This window comes from Cyprinus carpio, chromosome B16 (assembly GCF_018340385.1).
Source record: "Cyprinus carpio isolate SPL01 chromosome B16, ASM1834038v1, whole genome shotgun sequence".
Lineage (NCBI taxonomy): Eukaryota > Metazoa > Chordata > Actinopteri > Cypriniformes > Cyprinidae > Cyprinus > Cyprinus carpio.
This window is the reverse complement of record NC_056612.1, coordinates 26,560,946-26,581,736: the sequence shown is the minus strand read 5'-3', so window position 1 is coordinate 26,581,736 and position 20,791 is coordinate 26,560,946. Positions and strand designations below refer to the sequence as shown.

The window sequence follows — 20,791 nt, the reverse complement described above, 5'->3', positions numbered from 1 at the left end:
AAAATACTTTTGGCTATCCCATTTCCAACAGAGAAGATCAAGTCTGTCGTAATAGGCAACGTGTATTTTTCCATTTCAAGATGTCGGGATCTGAGCTCGTCTAACCTGTTGTGTGGTGCTATGATTTTGGAAACACACAGATGTCCAGAGTGTTGTCATGTGCCACCGGTCTGGTTTACTGATAAACAAAGGCAGTGCTGGGAACCATGTGGGCTCTGCTGAATGAAGACGTCAGGTAATCTCACAGTGGGTCTCTTCTTTATCTCTCATCTCGCTTCTCTTTCAGCATCTGATTACTCTTCAAAGGCATTCTGGAGACGGTGTTTTATAATCTGTCAGCACTGAATGAGGAGAAAGCTTGAATATATACAGTATCTCACAGAAGTGAGTACACCCCTCACATTTTTGTAAATATTTTATTATATCTTTTCACACTGCTTCAAATTGTTCTGCGTGGCTGTGGTCCCAGAAGGAAGCCTCTTCTAAAGATGATGCACAAGAAAGCCTGCAAACAGTTTGCTGAAGACAAACAGACTACTGATTACTGGAACCATGTCCTGTGGTCTGTTGAGATAAATAAACTTATTTGGTTCAGATGGTGTCAAGCATGTGAGGAGTAGACAAGTGTGTCTTGCCTACAGTCATGCATGGTGGTGAGAGAGTCATGGTCTGGGGCTGCATGAGTGCTACATGAACTGTGACATACTGAAGCAGAGCATGATCCCATCTCTTCAGAGACTGGGCCGCAGGGAAGTGTTCCAACATAACGACCCCAAACACACCTCCACGAGCACTGCCTTGCTAAAGAAGCTGAGGGTAAAGGTGGTGGACTGGCCAAGCATGTCTCCAGACCTAAACCCTATTGAGCATCTGTGGGGCATCCTCAAACAGAAGGTGGAGGAGCGCAGGGTCTCTAACCTCCACCAGCTCCGTGATGTCATCATGGAGGAGTGGAAGAGGCAGTGCTGGAAAATAATGGTGGCCACACAAAATATTGACACTTTGGGACCAGTTTGGACATTTTCACTTTGGGGTGTACTTACTTTTGTGGCCAGCGGTTTAGACATTAATGGCTGTGTGTTGAGTTAATTTGAGGGGACGGACTCTGTTATACAAGCTATACACTCACTACTTTACATTGTAGCAAAGTGTCATTTCTTCAGTGTCACATGTAAAGATATAATAAAATATTTATAAATGTGAGGGCTGTACTCACTTCTGTGAGATACTTTTCTTCAGTGTATATTTTTTAGTTTTTTTTTTTTTTTTTTTTATTTTTATTTTTTTTTCCAGATGTGCTCAAATTTTTTTTTACTCCACTTTTTTGTTCTATATTCATTTGTGATTGTTCCTGTTTATATTTTCTATTATTTTATTTTTTCATATTTATTTTGATTTTTTAATTACTATAAAATATATATATTTTTAATCTTTATTGGAAAAAAAAGTCCATTGAGATTATAATAATTTACCTGACTTCTACAGGTCTAGAGATCACACTTTTAACATTAGGCTTCCTCATATATTCAGAAGTATATGTTCATCAAAAACCCTGTCATTATTTTCTCACCTTCACGTTGTTCTAAACCTGCATGTTTGATATACTTTCTACAGTGAAACACAATGACGGTTTAGTCATTTCACTAAACTCAGTGTCATACAGGTTTGGAAGCTCACCTTTGGGGAACATTTCTCAGCGATGTTGAGTGATTTCGCACCTGTTCATCGTCAGAGGAATATCATTTCATTAGCAAAATTAAAACTCTGACAGACCTACAGGTTTAGTTCGAGTTTGGCGACATGCAGACGCTGTTTAGTTTGATTTTTGTTCTTTTGCTCTTCATTACAGGTATGTAAAATCAATTCTATATATATATAAATATATATATATATATATATATATATATATATATATATATATATATATATATATATATATATATATATATATATATATATATATAAATTAATTTTATAGTCAAAACAGAGTCTAACATAACTCAGACTGAGTAAAAACGTTAATTTTTTTACTACTACTACTATAATACTTCTATAATATCATTTTTGTTACAAAAACTGAAAAGAACGTTCCCAAGACTCAATTATTTGCAGTTTTGTGTAAAATTACATATAAAACCTTATGAGGAGCCTTATTAAATATGTGGTGTGATATGATAATTGTGAGTTTTTCAATAGTTTCTGTCTTAAAAAGCAACTTAATAAAGAAAATGAGCAGTAGTATTACTATTGTCTTCTATGTAACACCACAGACAAAACTTGTCAGTCAACGATCAATTACATTTATGACTAAAACTTTACAGTAAGCTCTCATTTGTTAACATGAATGCGTGAACTAACACTGAACAATATATTTTTGCAGCATTTATTAAAACTTGTTAATGTTAGTTTCATGTTACATAGAATGCATGCAACTTTTGATTTTAATAATGCATTAGTAAATGTTGAACTTAATATTAACTAGGATTAATAAATGCTGTATAATTTCACGTTAACAAATGAAACCTTATTGTAAAATGTTATCGACTTATGTTTGAAGCCTTTTGGTTTATTTCATTTTTTGACAAAGTTCATGAATTCCACTTTAATATCTTTATAATAATATCTTAATATAGTTATTTAGGTAACATCTAGTTAATTTGTGTTTTATTTGAGAGTACTTATTCAACACCTACCGACTTTTGGTAAAAACCTAAAAATCACATTTGCATAGTGATTAAAGTAATTAGATGTAAAAGTCTTTTTTTATTTAAATCCTGCCAGGGTTAATCTGTAGAGTGAAGTGATCTCAAGCCATTTTTAGATGCTCTTTTTGCATGTTTGCAACCACCTTAAAATCATGTCAGAGAGTTTTGCATGATCAGTTATTGCTTGTTCCTCCCCTTTCGTAGGTAATGTATGTGATCTGAGCATCTCACCCAAGGGACCCGTATCCGTTGAAGCTCTTGTGGGCACCGATGTGACTCTTAGTGTGTCTCACGCTGGTGTCCCTCATCCTGAGGTCATGTGGTTTAAGGGAAGTCTTCTGGTTGCCAAGTGGACCGTTGGTAACAGCTCGCTTTCAGGTGTTGCTTCAGGCGTTTTTAAACCAGAACTCACTGGATCCCTCACCTTCATGAACGTGTCGCTTCGTTATAATGGTACATACACTGTGGAAATGAATCATATCGGGGAGGAAAAGGTCAGCGCTACATTTTACCTCTTTGTTTACGGTGAGTATTAATAAGATTATATTTGGCTATTTTGAGATCATCTGTATTGATCAATAATTATTCCTGGTTGGCCAAAAAAACAAAACCCTAGTAATAGTTTAAAAATGTACCTGGCAGCCTTGTCAGTTTTTAGTTAATTTTATTTTATTGATTTGTGTTATTTGTTTGTAAATCATATACATATTTTCTTTAAATAAATAAAGTAAATAAGTGTTAATTTTTAATATTTTTCTCATTTACCTTGTTCTTTAGATAGCATTTTAAAAAAAGGTTGGCTGGTAATTATAATATATAATAACTTTAATTAATGAGTTATTCACAAACACTACATACTGATTTAACAATAAGTGATTCATGTGTATGAGAAATAAATTACTAAAATGTGCCACGTACCAGGGTTATTATATTTAACTAAAATTAAAACCATAAAACAAATGTTGTTACTTGAAGTAAAATAAACATTAACTGACTTTATTTCAGCCAGTTGCTAAGGCAATATTTCTTATTTTAATGTAGTTTAACGATGTACTTAACTAAAACTGAAATAAAACTAAGCTAAATAGACATCTCGAAAAAAAACTGAATAGGACAAAAACACAGAACAGAATATATTTATATATACCAGATTCAAAATATACAGTAAATAAAAACTACAATAGTGTTTTAAAGATACTACAGTAACGCTGGTATGTACATGAACTAATGATTTTATTTAGTTATGTTTCTTATTGTTTGGTAATGTAATTATGAAAGCCTTACTATGTAGAGCAGTGCAGTACAATCGAATATTCATTATTTTTTTGTGAATAAAATTAAGTTATTTTAATGCACTTTTGATTTTGCTTTTAATTTTCCGAAAGACTGTTAATATGTTATTTAGCTATTTGACACATGCGTAAAAGAGCTTTAAATAAGTGTCTTTTATTTAATATTTAGTAGCAAAAACATCGTTAGAGCTGGTAAATGTGTTTCATTCATTTCCATGGATCTCTGATTGCTTGCCTCTCTGTCTCAATAGATATCATCATGAATGTATCCCTGCACACTGATCCAGGAGACGCCGTTGAGGGTCAAGTGAGCTTTACCTTGTATTACAGCACAATGCAAGGGGAGGCCAAAGAGGTGCGCTGGTTCTTTAATGGACTCCAGTTAAGAAATGGATCTCATTATTCCATCAGCGGGAAGAACCTCACCATAAACGGGCCCAGCAGGAACCACACGGGCCGCTACACTGTGTTACTAACCAACCCGTTCAGCTCTGAGACGCAACACTGGAACATCACAGTGCTGTGTGAGTATATGGTGATTTTGGTTATTTAAAGGAATAGTTCAGGCAAAAATGAAAATTTGCTGAACATGTACTCAGCCTCAGGCCGTCCAAGATGTAGATGAGTTTGTTTCTTCATGGGAACAGATTTGGAGAAATGCATTCTGTCACTTGCTCACAAGTGGATTCCTCTGCAGTGAATGGGTGCCGTCAGAACGAGAGTCCAAACAGCTAAGAAAAACATCACAGACAATCCACACCACTCCAGTCCACCAGTTAACATCTTCAGTGAAAAACTGTGATGTTTGTTTGTAAGAAACAAATCCACCGAGATGTTTTTAACTTCAAAACATCGCTCCCAGCTAAAATATGAGTCAGTAATATTGTTTCTGAATCAGGAGAGAAATCTGCATAGATCAAGCACTGTTTACAAGCCAAAACAGCTCTACACGAACATGTCAATGGATCTTGATATTAGAGGAAACCGGGAGATTTTCACTGGAGGAAATGTTATTATGGATTACAAACTCAGCAACAGTTTGAAGTTAAAAACTTATTAATGATGGATTTCTTACAAACACACAGCTTTTGTCTTTTCATTAACTGATAGACTGGAGTGGTGTGGATTTTTGTGATGTTTTTATCAGCTGTTTGGACACTCATTCTGACGGCACCCATTCACTACAGAGGAGCTGTCGATTAACAAGTGATGGAGTGCTACCTTTCTCCAAATCTGATGAAGAAACCAACTCGCCCACGTCTTGGATGACCTGAGGGTGAGCACATTTTCAGCAGATTTTCATCTTTGCCTGAGCTATTTCTTTAAGAGGCTTTCCCAACAATAGCCCGTTTCATTTCCGACATCTCATTTTCCCTCTTCGGCTACCCTTAGATGGACCCGATATGCCAGTTCTCAAGGTCAGTCCCACAAAAGCGGTCTTTGTTTCGGGAGAGTCTCTGTTCCTCTCCTGTCAGGCCGAGGGTGAACCGCCCCCCTCCGCCACATGGTTTTTCAATGGCGAGTCCATTGCAACGTCTTCAACAGGAACAGTCAGTCTCACCAATGTTAAGACGAGTCAAAGTGGCGTTTATACTTGCGTGATGATCAACACCAGAACCGAGGCGAAACTTCAGAGAAACGTCACTTTAATTGTCTATGGTAGGAGTTTGCAACTCAAATGTCCTTTTGTAAGCAAAATAAGGGAATACCAGCATGTTAGGATGTTGTGCATCATGTAAATATCCTTCTCCTGACAGTGTTTGTTAAAGCATTGAGCCATTCAAGGCTATGTGTATTTTTTTAACACCGTTAACAGGGTTTTAGGAAGCCGGTAGAGAGGCTTTTATTTCTCTTCTTCTTTCCATCATGTCAGAGTCTCCCGGCGGTGAGCCGCTGTGTTCAGTGCAGGCTGTGAATGGAAGTGCAGCGCTGAAGTTCCTCTGTCTGTGGCCAGGTGGCGCTCCGGAAGCACAAGTGTCGTTTCCCGGCCTGAGTGTGAATGCCAGTGGATATGGCAATTACAGTATGACTATAAATGACATTCAGAGCTTAAACGGACGAGAAATCATCTGTAAAGCCGAACATCCTCTGATTCAGACACAATGTAGTGTCATTCCTCGTAAGTCATGCTCTGTTTCTTACTGGAGTGTGAGTTACAAATGAATTCCATTTGGAATCTGTGGAATTGTGGAGTAATTTTATGGTGAATGTTATTTTGTATATATACAAAATAACATTCACTATAAAATTACTCCACATTACTGTATACAGTACCAGTCAAAAGTTTTTAAACAGTAAGATTTTTAATGTTTTTTTTTTTTTTAAAGAATACTCTTCTGCTCACCAAGGCTGCATTTATTTTATCCAAAATACAGCAAAAGCAGTAATATTGTGAAATCTTATTACTATTTAAAATAAGTATTTTATTTCTTTAATCAAAGTTGTATTTTCAGCATCATTACTCCAGTCTTCAGTGTCACATGATCCTTCAGAAATCATTCTAATATACTGATTTGCTGCTCAATAAACATTTATTATTATTATTATTATTATTATCAATATTTAAAACTGTTGAGTAAATTTTTTAGGATTCTTTGATGAATAGAAAGATCCAAACATCTGCGTTTATCTGATTCTGAAATAAAAAGCTTTTTTTTTTTTTGATGAAAATATGATGATAAAGACATTTATAATGTTACAAAAGATTTATTTTTCAGATAAATGCTGTTCTTCTGAACTTTCTATTCATCAAAGAAACCTGAAAAAAATTCCAACATAATAATTTCAACATAATAATAATAATTTTATTAATAATATTAATATTAATTGTGTTTTTTTGAGCTTTTTATTATTTTAAAATTATTTTTGAAGGATGTTTGTAATAGATTTATGATGCTAACAATTCAGCTTTGAAATCACAGGAATTAATTACAATTTAACATATATTTAAATAGAAAACAGTTATTTTAAATAGTAAAAATATTTTAAAATTTTAGTTTTTTTTCTGTACTTCTGGATCAAATAAATGCAGGCTTGGTGAGTAGAAGAGAATTCTTTAAAAAACATCAAAAATCTTACTGTTCAAAAACATTTAACTGGTAATGTAAATAAATGATGAATAATAAATAAACAGTATACTGTATTCTAAATGCATTCAGAAAAAAATATACATTTCAATTTGCAAGGAAATTTTATAGACACCAATTAAGTTGTTAGTTCAGAATTTTTAAAATTAAAATTTAGTTATGAATATTATTTATTTGTAGATACCCTGTCATACATGGACTGTATCTTAACTGAAATGCGTCATTCAAATAGCGCACAGAAAAATAGATTGGATTTCAATAATAGCAAGCATGTTTGGTTTAAGTGTGTTGCTAAGATACACGATACCCCAATAAGCCTAAAAATACATTGCACACACTTAGTGTGTTAATATTGTATAAGATTTATAATCAACATTTCCTTTACTTCATCCATTTTGTAGACCCAAACCTGCAGAAATTCAAAATAAATAAATAAATAAAAAAGAAAATAAATAAGGAAATAAAAGTCTTAATAAAACCAATGCAGTTGCTTTCAATGAAATATTTAACACATAATTTTTAATGAATCCTGAATTCATTATTCTTTGTTATTTGTGTATTTATTTTCTGTATTTATTTTTATTCATTCTTATGCATTGATTTATTATATTTATTATATATTAATCCACCACCTTGAGTTGTTTTGTTCACTTAGCGTGTTGCAATGCATTATGGGATTGCCTTCTACACATTTTGCTTTAGATGAAAAGTGCTATTTGTGTTTCTGCCTGTATAGAGTGTTCCAAATTGTTCACTTCATTCATTTCAATTAGGATGCATTGGAACGGCACCTTTATCTCGTTGCATTGTTGCAGGTGGTCCTGTGGATTTTCTCCCAGTAATTTTAATCAGCATGAGTCAAGATGAACAGACACTGGTTGTGATTCATTGCTCTGCTAAAGCAACACCTCAAGCTCTTGTGCACTGGATCAAGGATGGAAACCACTTGCAAACTGGGCCCAAATACCAGATCAGTACCAACACAACTCAACTGTTTATTTATGATTTTAATGTCACCACAGACCTCGACACCTACACCTGCACTGCCATCAACCCTCTCGGCAATGAAACTGTGGACACTACTCTGCTGGGTATGGATCCATTCTAGATTATCATTAGCAATAATGACCTTTCGTAAGTCTATACAGCTGGAAAAACTTGATACACACACTGTATACTGACTTCTAAAGGCACAATTTGTCTGCCTGCACTACTGTTTAAAAGTTTGGGGTCAAGTAAGATTTTTTTATTTTTGAAGAAATTAATACTTTTTTCAGGAGGGATGCATTGAATTAATTAAAAGTCAGAGTTTCTATAAAAAAAAATATTAAGCAGTGCATCTGTTTTCAACATTTAGAATGATGAGAAATGTTTCTTGAGCAGCAAATTATCATATTAGAATGATTTCTGAAGGATCATGTGACTCTGAAGACTGGAGAAATGATGCTGAAAATTCAGCTGCGCATCACAGGAATAAATTACAGTTTACAATATATTCACATAGAAGATGCTTATTTTAAATTGTAATAATAATTCACAATATTACAATTTTTACTGTATTCTTAATCAAATAAATGGAGTCTTGGTGGGCAGAAGAGACTTAAACATTAAAATAGTTTGAAAGTTAGTGGATGTTTTTGAGTTCTGTTGACTCTATTCTATTAATCCACAGTAAATCTTGATGCATGCAGTTTTCAAAATATGCAATTTCAATCTTTATTTATTATTAGGGCCTCAAATCTCAAATTCAAGTGTTTTCCGGAGTAATAATCGAACAGAAGTAACTCTAACGTGGGACGTTCCTCTCACCTCCGTTATTACAGGTACATGCTAATAATCACGTGTTGCTTGTGTTTAATAATTACAAATAGTTTGCAGATCAGTGCATAATGAAAGTGTGATTGTATTCTGAGGCTTTGATATCCAGATGAAGGGCCCAGAGCTCTCAAGCCCATCTCAACCCAAACTCACCATCGCATCAGACTTCCGCACCATCCAATCAAAGCCGGCCTCCGCCAGAGCCACCACCGTCTCAGGACTCGACCCAGAATGCACGTACTACATCAGAATCATCCCTAAAGCCGGCAGAACCGCAGGAGAACAGTCTGAGCAACATCGGATTGGACCAGGTGACGAGAATCATGAATCTGAATAAGCTGTAAAGGGCTCATATCATCAGGAATCAAATTTTTCTTGATCTTTTAAGAAAAAAAATTCTATTCGACAACTCTTTCATCCAATAATATCATTGATTGAAATGAAACAGTAAAAAAGGTTAAGCAGTTTATTTCTGCACTACTTTAATGAATCTGTCACAGTGGGATGCAGCTTTTTTTTTGTTTGTGCAACTAAGCCTTGTTGCTCATTTTCCATGTGAACAGAAAATCACCCAAACAAACAAACAAAAAAAAAAAAAACGCCTTTTTAATTTTAAGGATCAGAGGGAGGGATCAGAAAAAACTAAATTATGCATATGTAATGTAATTATGTAATGCATTATGTAAATTATGTAATGCATACTACAAATATAAATGTTTGGGATCAGTTAGATTTTTAATGTTTTTGAGTCTCTTATGCTTACCCATGTTGAAAAACGCTAGAAAACAGTTCGAAATATTATAACAGTTTAAAATGTTTTCTCTGCGAGTATATTTTAAAATGTCATTTATTTCTGTGATCAAAGCTGAATTTTCAGCATCATTACTCCAGTCTTCAGTGTCATATAGTCCTTCAGAAATCATTCTAATATGCTGATTTGCAGCTCAAGAAACATTTCTGATTATCATCAATGTTGAAAAGAGTTGTGCTGCTTCATATTTTTGTAGAACTTGTTTTACATTATTTTTCAGGATTCTTTAATTTTTAACAAAGTTCAAAAGAACAGCATTTATTTGAAATAGAAGTCTTGTCTTATATCATAATAAATTCTCACATTTGATCAATTTAATGCGTCCTTGCTACATATTAGTATTATTTCTTTAATATAAAAAAAATCTTACTGATCCAGAATTTTTCCCTAATGGTAGTGTATGATTTGTGTCGTTTAAGTCTTGTAAAGCTGGTTGTTGTTGATGTGTCTCAGCTGCTGGACTCAGTGGAGCTGCTATCGCTGGGATGGCCGCTGGGATCCCCTGCGCTCTTCTCGTCCTCCTCATTGTGCTGGCCTTCATCTACTGCGGGAGACGTGGTGAGTGATGCTTCCTCCAGCTGTCTAAAGCTCAATTAGTAGAGCATGGTGCCTGCAACGCCAGTGTCATGGGTTCAGTACTGGCTAAACATATTCCATGAATGCACTAAAAATTAAAATGCTGTCGTCATTTGCTCACCCTCAGTTTGTTCCAAACACACAAAAAAATATATTTTCAAGAATAATGACAGAATTTTCTTTTTGGGTGAAATATGCCTTTAAGTCACGTTAGATAAAATCGTTTTCCAAATGCATAAATTATATTGAAAATAAATCAGTTGATACCTAAGCATATCAATCTCCAAAATCTACAGTTAGTCAGTACATAATGTTTTTAGATATCAAGTAAAATAAACATTGAATTTCATAATTATTAAATTGCAAAAATATATGCCAAGATGGTATTTAGGACCTTTATGCAAAGTGTTTATAAGCCATTTGCATATTCCTTTTATAAGTAGTGCAGTGATTCATACCAGTGTTCAATAAATAGATCCATTTATTAATATTAATAATCAGAAAAATATATATATATATATTTATAGTATGTAGTAAAATGTAGTTATAAGAATTTTAATTAATTAGTTGTATTTGTTTCTGGTTACAAAATAATAGCAGTTTGCTGCCTTAATAAAATAATAAATAAAATAATGTGTGGTCACCAGGGTTATTTTAATATAAATTATACATTTATACTATTTTATACAATTTTTTAAATGATGCATTTATACATTTATGATACATTTATACTGTATTTTTTATTAATATTTTAAATTAGATTTTATTTTCATATTATCTGCTTTCATTTTAATTTTTGTTTTTGTGCGTGCGTGTGTGTGTGTGTGTGTGTGTGTTTTAATGTCTGTAATTAGTTTTTATTAAATTAGTTTTAGTTATCCTTGGAAACTAGCTGAAATATATATATATATTATAATTTTTTATATTATGTTTTCTTATTTTACACATAAGAAAAATATGATTATTTTAATTCAAGCAATGATTATTATTATTTTTTATTTTGTTATTTTCAATATTAACCAATAATAACCCTGGCAGTCACCGATGTGTGTTGTGTTTTGCCGTGGCTTCAGATGCAGCTTATTCGATGTAATCAATGAATCTGTTGAATGACTCTTTTCCTCATCAGATCGAGTCCCCAGGTACCCTGTACCGAGAGCAGTGGAGAAGGTAAAGGAGGCTGTTTTTGTGTATTATTGTGAGCTTGTTCTTCATGTTCTCTGAAGTGTTGTTCTCTTCTCTTCAGTCTACCCTGAACCCTCATCGTCTGCTGAGAGCCAGACTGAAACCACCGCCTGAGTACAGACATCAGCAGGTACGTACTGACTCACCTTCAGTGATGCATGACATCCTTCTGTGTTTCCTGACTGTTCTTCCATGTTTTGCAGCCTGAGCGATCGGCTCATTTGCCGACTGTGAATTCAAGCGTGAGAATGGCCACCACCGTCTGACTCTGAGAGCTTGAGCTCACCGACATGTAACCTTTAACCTCATACAGGCAATTTGTTGACAGGTTGCAGCCCAGACGCGAACTAGTGTCACCCAAATGAGAACCACAGTTGCTCCAGCACCATTTAATCTGTTATTCTGTCGAAGTGTATTTTAAATTCACATATGAGCACTGTATCAAAATGACAAAGTTTCTCATTTATTTTAAAATAAGTACTAATTTTAAGAAATTAATACTTTCATAGCACAACTGTTTTTCAACATTGATAATAATGTAATGTTTTTTTGAGCAGCAATTGAGCATTTAAGAATGATTTCTGAAGGATCATATGACACTGAAGACTGGAGTAATGATACTGAAAATTCAGCTTTGCAGCAACGAAATAAATTACGTAATAGGCTATATTCAAATAGAAAACTGTTATTTAAAATTGTAATAATATTTCACAATTTTACTGAATTTTTGCTCAAATAAATGACTTTTCAAAATGACATTTTCCTAATAAATATCAGTAACCTCCTCTGGAGTTTCAGAGTCTCAGCAATGTGTTAAATTTTGCTCAGATTAAAAAGTCAGAGATCGCAATATGAACTCGCATTTCTTATCAAATTATCAAAAATCAATATTCATATACAGTTATAGATCTGTACTCTTAATGAATGTCATGGACTTTATTTCTCTAGTGGATTTTTTTAAAGAAAAAAAAACAAACATTTTAAATACTTAAATTATTTTAAATAATCCTCCTGGAATATAAAAGAGCAAGAACCTGCGTTTCCTTTTTCTGAACCTAATTTTAAACTTTTCTTCCATACAAACCTGTTTCCTTCTGAATGATCAGACAAAAACATGATGCACTGAAAACCATAAACACTTTTTAATTCAGAAATGGGTAGATTTAACAAATAATAACAAAGAAGCATCACATAACATTGAATTATACACGAAATTTTGTAGTAGAAAAACTGAAATAGAATATTATTTTAAAACATCCTCTAATCTTTGTTTTATTTATAACTTAGAAAAATAATTTTCACAGTGTGGTATATTATCCTAGAGGATTTCTGATCTTGCATTACTTGATTACTGCACAGCAGCCACATTAGTATTTTCTCATGCATAAAAACATTTACTACTAAGCCATTTAAAAACTCTCATCTATCACATCAAAGTCAAAAGAGAGTCATGGACATGTGATGGGAGTGAAAATGTGCATAAGCAACATCATCATGTGTCCACTCATAGTGTGTCACCACATGCACGGCTGAATGAAAGTGTGCGCTTCAGCATGTTGCATTGACATCGCAGCAGTACTGCAAGCCTCTGCACATCACGGTTCCAGAACAGCCAGTACAACAACAAAAAGAGCCTTCCCCTCCAAACCCCGAGCACGGACCCGGCTGGCGTGCATCGATCACGTGTCTCCCACAGCATCAAGCTCAAGTGCATTTGTTCTGTGTGTCCTGCTCTAAAGGATTTTGCCTCCATCGACAAAAAAGCAGAAAGGATAACTTTTTGGAATTTGGCCTGGCGGGTCCTTTTGACGTTACACTCGCTGCGGGTCTCACTTTCTCTCTCTTTCCCTCTGGGAAGGTCAATACTTAAGCAGGTTCATTTATCCTGAAGACCTCAGGTAAGAACCCCTCGGACATCTCAGTCACTGACTAATACACTCTTGTGATGGTTTTCAGGATATATGTGATTGTTTGTTGCAGTTTCTAGTGAGAAGGCCCTTCAAACCATATTTAAACTCTTGAAACTTGATGGATGAAAGGATGTAATCATTTATTAAAGTCATTGTGTATAGTGGTGAACAAAAGTCTCACTTTTAGAGACATATAAATTGGAAAATTTGAATTTAAGTATCAAAACTAAAAATATGTAATCTTAAAAACTATTTTTATTTCTACTTTTAAAAAACTTAAGTCTTCATGTATACTGGAAGTTTCATGTTTAGTGAAAATAATTTTATAATAAAAGGCAAAATATTTAATTACAAACTATATTATTATCTAAATAAATAGAACTCTTGAAACTTAATGGATGAAAGTATATTATCATCTTTAAAAATGCATTGTTTTGTGTGTTGTGAGGACTGAAAATTTCACTTTTAATGAAAATTTCTTTAGAATTGAATGCAAAAACTTACATCACATATTATATTATGAGGAATTAAAATTATATATATATATATATGTATGTATGTATATATATATATACACACATACATATTAGACATTTAGCATTTATTTATTCATCATTCTGCTTTAATGAAAGGAGATGCATTCACACATGCATACACTCATTGGTTTTTGAAATATAATATTTAAACTCCGTTTAAAAAACTGCATTTATTTGTATATGAAACAATGTCCCAGGCAATGATGTTGAAATGCACACATTAAACAAGGTCTGCAGAAGTTTAGAATGGGGGTTTACACAGATTTAATCTGCAGCATATTTAAGCAATAGTCATGTCACAAAATGCATGTGTGTAGTATATATCTGATAAATATTATTCAACATTTTATATACAGAGTTTTCCCATATTTAGCCTAACTGTTTATGCTAGAGCGCCCTCTGTGGCAATACTGAGAATGCAACATGCTCGTGTCACAAAATCAGATGATGAATTGCACTTTTCAGAAGCAACCATATATAAAATGAAGCTTGTATAGTTTGAAGCATCTGCATTCAGGCTCTTATGTAGGGATCCTAATGATAGCTGGTCATTTCTCCAGGTGTTACTGTAGTTTTGGTACACACTGGACACTGTTTGTTGTCCCTGCGCTGTTTTGCATGAGTTTGTTGTCCAGCTCTAATGCTACATGTTACATATTGTTTTGTGGCATTGCAGTTTGGCGTTGTGTTTCTAACTATGTACTTGCTAAATGGTGTTTGGTCCTTCCTGTAAAGTAATGACGTCGCATGTTCCGATGTACATAATGTAACTGATGCTGTTTTGCTTGTGTAAACTGTGGTGTGGACTTTAAAAACATAGGAAATTTCAAATGCATGTACAACCGTGATGTCAGTCTGGCTTTGTGAGGGATGAAACTTCGAGTGATCAGTGCACACTACATTTGCTTTTCATAAAGGAAATGCAAAATAGTAAAAAACATTTCTTAGGTTCTGTTTAAATGAATCGGAGATGTTGATATGACAGCTGTGCACAACATATAATCCTTAAAATCAGATGTATGCATTCGACAAATGCTTTTATCCAAGGCAACTTATTGGATTCAGCATACTCATTTTTATTAGTTCATGCATTCCCTGCGAATCGAACCCATGAACTTTATGGTGCTAGCACCATGCTGTTGTTTGAGCTACAGGAAGGTTAAATATAGGCCTATGTATGGAATACAAGGCCAATTACTGAATTGATATTGATTATAGGCTATAATTACAATTCACTGTAGAAATATTTTGATGATGTGTCATCACTGTTACATTTTAAACACTGAACATTCTACTGATGTAAGTCGGAAGTATGTTGTCAGACTTTAATCTTACAAACTATACAAAGGATATGTAAAGAAAATAAATACATTAACTATTTTACATTAAGAAAACGCAGGCTATTTTATAATTTTTTTCATATTTTGGCATTGAGACAATTAAGAATATTTAGGTTAAATATAACCTAATATAACCTTCATTAACAGGTCACTTCCACACAGGTTGCCAGATTGAGGATTCGCATCAGGAACAAATGCAACTGACAACAGCAGGCGATGAGCCTTTAACCTTGTTTGTTGAGTTGATATATTAGTGTTTATATTCCTCTGGGCATAGAGTTTATTTTAGATGGATGCTGATGCTTTTTAGGTCGGGTTGAATCTGTGATATCTGACCCAGTTCATTTGCTGGCTTCCATGGCTGCAATACGGTGTGTTTTCCGCCAACTGGCAACCCGTCAAAATCCTATTGGTTAAACTGGCAGTGGGCAGAGTCACACAGACCAAAACAAAAATTGCGACACAGAACACGCATTATTATGGAAGTGCATTTCCACCACTGATTTTTTTTTTAAAAAGTAATTCCGACTTTTTATCTCGGGAGTTCTGACTCGCAATTGTGTGTTATAAATAAAGTCGCAATTATGAGGAATAAGGTCAAAAATGCTATAAACTCACAATTATGATTCTTGCAATTCCAAGTTTTTATCTTGCAGTTGTGACTTTCTTCTCATAATTGCAAGTTTATATGTGAGAACATATCAGCCCCGCCACAGAATTGTACTTTATAACTCACAATTGCGCAATTTTCTCACAATTCTGAGAAAATTCAGAATTGCGAGATATAAACTCACAATTGTGAGAAAAAAAGTCAGAATTGTGAGAAAAAAAAAATTTAGTGGCAGAAATTGGCTTCCATACATTTCACAGTCGAAAAAAGACTGTAGCATTGTTTTTCAGAGAAACATGTAAACTTGTAAACATGTTTCCTAAATGTCTGCAAACATTATATTAAACATATTATGGTACATTTATGCTTAAGTACAGTAAAAAAAAAATGTACATACAGCACCTTTAACATCCACTGAAACTTTCCACTGCACAAAAGTGGGAAAAAAAAGTTCTTTAGATCATTAAAATGTTCTTCACACTAAGAAAAAAAAAATATTTTAAGAAAGATTCTTTGGGGAGACAAAAATGGTTCTTTTGGAACTTCTGTTTTTAAGAGCGACCTGTGTATACTGTGCATGATGAGCATCTCTGTGTGTGTAAGTGACTGTAATGTGTCTGTTAGTGCGTTCAGTTCCTCAGGATGTACAGCTTTATGGGAGGGGGCTTATTCTGTGCCATCGTGGGCAACATCCTGCTGGTGGTCTCCATGGCGACGGACTACTGGATGCAGTACAGACTGTCTGGCAGCTTCGCTCACCAGGGCCTGTGGAGATACTGCATGTCTGGCAAATGCTATACGCAGACTGACAGCATCGGTGAGTGCCAGACATTATTTACTTCACTGACACTGCTCTCTCATTAGTCAGAAAAACACTGAGTCTCGCACCAAATTCATGCACATAAACTGAGAAAAATGGTTTTTCAACGTTTTAAATAAAACAAATATTATTGGAGTACATTTTACAAGTTTTTCTGCTTTAAAATTTCATGTTTAATTCCACGTGTTACTTGCCATTTCAGAGTAAATATATACTGGCCTGAAAATAACAATTTTACAATTCTTTGATATTTCTAGGGTTTCCATGATGGTAACTTGGTTATTAAAAAAATAAAAAAATAAAATACAAGAATACAAAATGCACCTAGTAAAAATATTTTAATGAATCTGTCAGCATTTTTTACTTGTCATTTTTTAAGAAATAAACCAACAAAATTTGTTCTTTTCTTAATAGAAACATTATTATTATTGTTATTTTAATGTTTACTATAATTTTTGTAGATGTCTTTAGGACAGGAGTCTTTTTTCAGGCCCTTCAACGGACACACCCTTCAACAAAAACTCTAGATCTTCACAATTTGACATCACAAAGGGCTTTGGATTCCACTGACTAAATTTAGTGTTAATCTGTTTAAATCAACACTGAGATCCTTTGAATACAATTCCTGGAAATGGCAAAAACGGCACAAAACTTGCTGAGAAATTTCAAAATAACAGACTTCCTGTTGTGTTTCGGACTTCATACCGAGATACTTTTTTGTAGGTATTGGTGTGTTGCATGTGTCCACCAAATCTCATGCGTGTATCTGAAACATGGCTCGAGAGACACTTCGTTGAAATTTTTATAGGTGGCGCTATTGAGCCATTTTGCCACACCCACTTCTGAAACCCATATCAGATGTAAATTCTCGCCACTTCTGGTGCGTGTTTCATTAATAACTTTTTTCATTAAAAAGTTTCATTAAGTAAGCCCTACTTACTTCCTCCTTCCAAAGATAAAGCCTGCAGTTTCCTCAAATTTGCGACATTCAGTGCAAATCATTGTCCAAGTCCATACATGTTTCTCCATCAGTCTGAGCTAAACTGTCTATGTCTCTCTTTGTTTCTCTTTGTCTTTAATTGCAGCTTACTGGAATGCGACCCGGGCCTTCATGATCCTCTCAGCGATGTCGTGTTTTGCGGGAATCATCGCAGGCATCCTCTCGTTCGCTCACTTCTCCGCCTTTGAGCGATTCAACCGTTCCTTCGCTGCAGGGATCATGTTTTTTATCTCCAGTAAGTCTTTTCTTTCCAGATGCTTATACAGGTAGATAATGAACACGAGAAGTCATCTGAACTTTTCATTTTTGTCTCCTCCAGCGCTCTTTGTTTTGCTTGCTATGGCCATCTACACCGGGGTGACGGTCAACTTCCTCGGCAAGCGTTTCGGTGACTGGCGTTTCTCATGGTCCTACATTCTGGGCTGGGTTGCTCTGCTCATGACCTTTTTTGCAGGTCAGTACAGGTGGATTTTTTTAAGTTTGATCTCTAGCAAGTCTTGTTCATCTCATGGAACGTGTGTTTTGTTTCTGCAGGTATATTTTACATGTGTGCCTACAGGATGCATGAATGCCGCAGAGTGGCCAACCCTCGCTAAATTGCAAGAGAATGTTTTCGAGAAACTCAAGTAAACACTCAAGTGTCTAAACACGTATATGCAGGTGTTTGGTAATCTGATCCCACTTAAAGAAGAGCCAGTGTAAGTTGGCAGAAAGATAAAATACGCCACGTTCTGATTCTGCAGGTTTTCCCTCAGGATTTCTTTAGTCTCTGTCCCAACAGATGCACGTTTAAGATTGAAATAAATCACACAGTCCTGAATAAAACTGAATCATTGTTCATGCACAGAGACAAAATCTCAAATAAAATCTCTGATTATTTTCATCATTCGATGTCTTTGTTTATTTATTGACTGACAATTAGTGAAGGAAGGTCAAAATTTTGTCTGGTAATTTGACATATTGAGGTTTTAACGGCAGTTAAATTAAAATATTTCCTGATATTTTTAGGTCCCCATGATTTTGGAAACTCAGTTATTTAATAAAGAAAAAATATTTTGAATATTCAGAATATTTTAATGAAACACTTTCATTTTCACTGTTTATTTAAAAATAAACATACAAAAAAACTTTAATAATATTATTATTCTATATTTTAATTAATATTGTTTAATTCATTTTTAATAAAATTGTTAATTTTTGTAGATAAATTTTACAATTCCTTGATAAATTATTCAGATTTTATTGACAACATCCATAATTTAGCTAGGAATTTTTTTTTTATATTTATAATATTTTAGTGGAACTCTTCACATTTTGGCTTTTAATTTGAGATTTCTACAACTTTATTAATATGTATCAAATTGCCTTAATAATATCCATAAACTGACCAGGAAAAAAGTTTAATATTAAGAACAATTTTGTAAAACTCTCAACATTTTGGCAAGTAATTTGGCATTTCTATTACATTTTACAGGCTTAAAAATTACAATTTAAAATTCCCTACTATTTAGGTTTTTCATGATGGTGGAAATAAAATCAAAACAGATTCCGAAACCACCACAGAAAATGGCTGAATATTCATAGTATTTTAATGAAACTCAGCAAACTCAGCAAAATTCAGCTTTGCATCACAGAAATAAATTACATTTCAAAATATATTGAAATAGAAAACAGTTGTTTTAAAATGCAATAATATTTCAGATTTTTACTGTATGTTTGGCGAGCATAAGAGACTTCTTTTAAAAACATTACAATAGCATTACAAAATGGGGTTGTTACAAAAACATTCTTAACAACCCCAAACTTTAGAAAATAACTGTAATAAATGTATCAATCCTTAAATAATGAATGAATATTTAAAGTTATTAAATGAATGCATAGGTCTTGCAAGTTGCATGAAATCATAAATGATGTTCATTATGCCACAATCACAAGTTCATTTTCACTCTTCTTGGTCTTCTTATGTCGAAAACACCACCTCTTAAGTAAAGAAACAGTTTTGCTTTCACGGAAAGTGGAGGAGGAGAAGTAAAGCACGAACGGATCCAGACAGGTGTTGAGGGTGCTGGGCAGGAGCGCGTAGTACCTCCACCACGGGCTGTCGTTGCTGCTGAAACCCACCAGATGAGACAAGTTGTGGGGTAAAAAACAGAGTAAAAAGATGGTCAGCGTGCACAACGCCGTGCCAATGGCCCTTTGCCTTTTCTGTTTATTTATATGAGGCCTGCTGTACAGGATGCAGATACAGCTTATATAGCAGAAGATACAAACTAAGAGCGGAAGCATAAATAGAACCACAAAAATTTCAAGTCGAACTGGTAACAAGATCTTCTTTTGCTCCTCTGTAAAGTTTTCATAACAGACTGTTTTGGGAACGGTTGCATTCGGATCTGGCATGTGGACAGTGATGAATACGATGCTGCAATGGGCAGCGCTGACCAGCCAGATGATGACGCTTCCTGCTGTGGCATAAATCGGCTTACTCAACAGTCTGTACTTGAACGGAAACCCCAGCCCTATGTAGCGGTCAATGGCTATAGCCATGAGCAACAGGGAGCTGGTGTAAATGGTGGTGAAAAAGACATAGGAGGCAATGGAGCACAGGGTCTGGGATAAATACCATTTCATGCCAATAGCGGCTTCGTACATCTTGAAGGGCAGAAAGAGCAGGAAGACCAAGTCAGAAGCCATCAGGCTGATGAGCAGGATGTCATTTGGACTGGGTTTGTCACCCAGTTTCTTAAAGAACGTGCAAATGGCCAGCAGATTGGCAGGAAGGCCGATCAGAAACGTCAAGATGTAGACGGCTAAAATCACCCAGTGGTTTATCATTCTGCACGGGAATGGACTCTGAAAAACATCAAAATGAGATTTATCCAACAATGTATCCACCTTATTCTTCAATTCGGAAGTAAGCCTACACTCTTAAAAATAAAGGTGCTTAAAAGGTTCTTCACATCAATGCCATAGAAGAACCAATCAATCAAATGTTCTTTAAAGAACCATCTCTTTCTTACCTTTTTATAATCTGAAGAACGTTCAGATGTTAAAGGTTCTTTATTTCCATTTGTTTCCATTTAGACAAAAAGGTTATTTTATGGC

General features: G+C 34.4%; 3 protein-coding genes across 3 annotated transcripts; 2 read left to right on the top strand and 1 right to left on the bottom strand.

The window, feature by feature from the left end:
- The first annotated feature begins 1,685 nt into the window (after positions 1 to 1,685).
- vsig10l (V-set and immunoglobulin domain containing 10 like) lies at positions 1,686 to 12,270 on the top strand. Its single transcript, XM_042741752.1, has 12 exons — positions 1,686 to 1,849; positions 2,910 to 3,230; positions 4,249 to 4,521; positions 5,390 to 5,656; positions 5,871 to 6,116; positions 7,899 to 8,174; positions 8,814 to 8,906; positions 8,997 to 9,212; positions 10,166 to 10,270; positions 11,418 to 11,458; positions 11,535 to 11,603; positions 11,677 to 12,270. The coding sequence occupies exons 1-12, from the start codon at positions 1,801 to 1,803 to the stop codon at positions 11,737 to 11,739; spliced, it is 2,019 nt and encodes a 672-aa protein (XP_042597686.1). The 5' UTR covers positions 1,686 to 1,800; the 3' UTR covers positions 11,740 to 12,270.
- An 807-nt stretch (positions 12,271 to 13,077) lies between these two features.
- On the top strand, positions 13,078 to 18,575 carry lim2.5 (lens intrinsic membrane protein 2.5). Its single transcript, XM_042741751.1, has 5 exons — positions 13,078 to 13,371; positions 16,494 to 16,686; positions 17,775 to 17,924; positions 18,009 to 18,143; positions 18,224 to 18,575. Exons 2-5 carry the CDS (start codon positions 16,512 to 16,514, stop codon positions 18,283 to 18,285), a joined length of 522 nt encoding a protein of 173 aa, XP_042597685.1. The 5' UTR covers positions 13,078 to 13,371; positions 16,494 to 16,511; the 3' UTR covers positions 18,286 to 18,575.
- Positions 18,576 to 19,606: 1,031 nt separating this feature from the next.
- si:ch211-231m23.4 (free fatty acid receptor 2) lies at positions 19,607 to 20,553 on the bottom strand. Its single transcript, XM_019088266.2, has one exon. It carries the CDS (start codon positions 20,519 to 20,521, stop codon positions 19,607 to 19,609), a length of 915 nt encoding a protein of 304 aa, XP_018943811.2. The 5' UTR covers positions 20,522 to 20,553.
- Between the last annotated feature and the right edge of the window lie 238 nt (positions 20,554 to 20,791).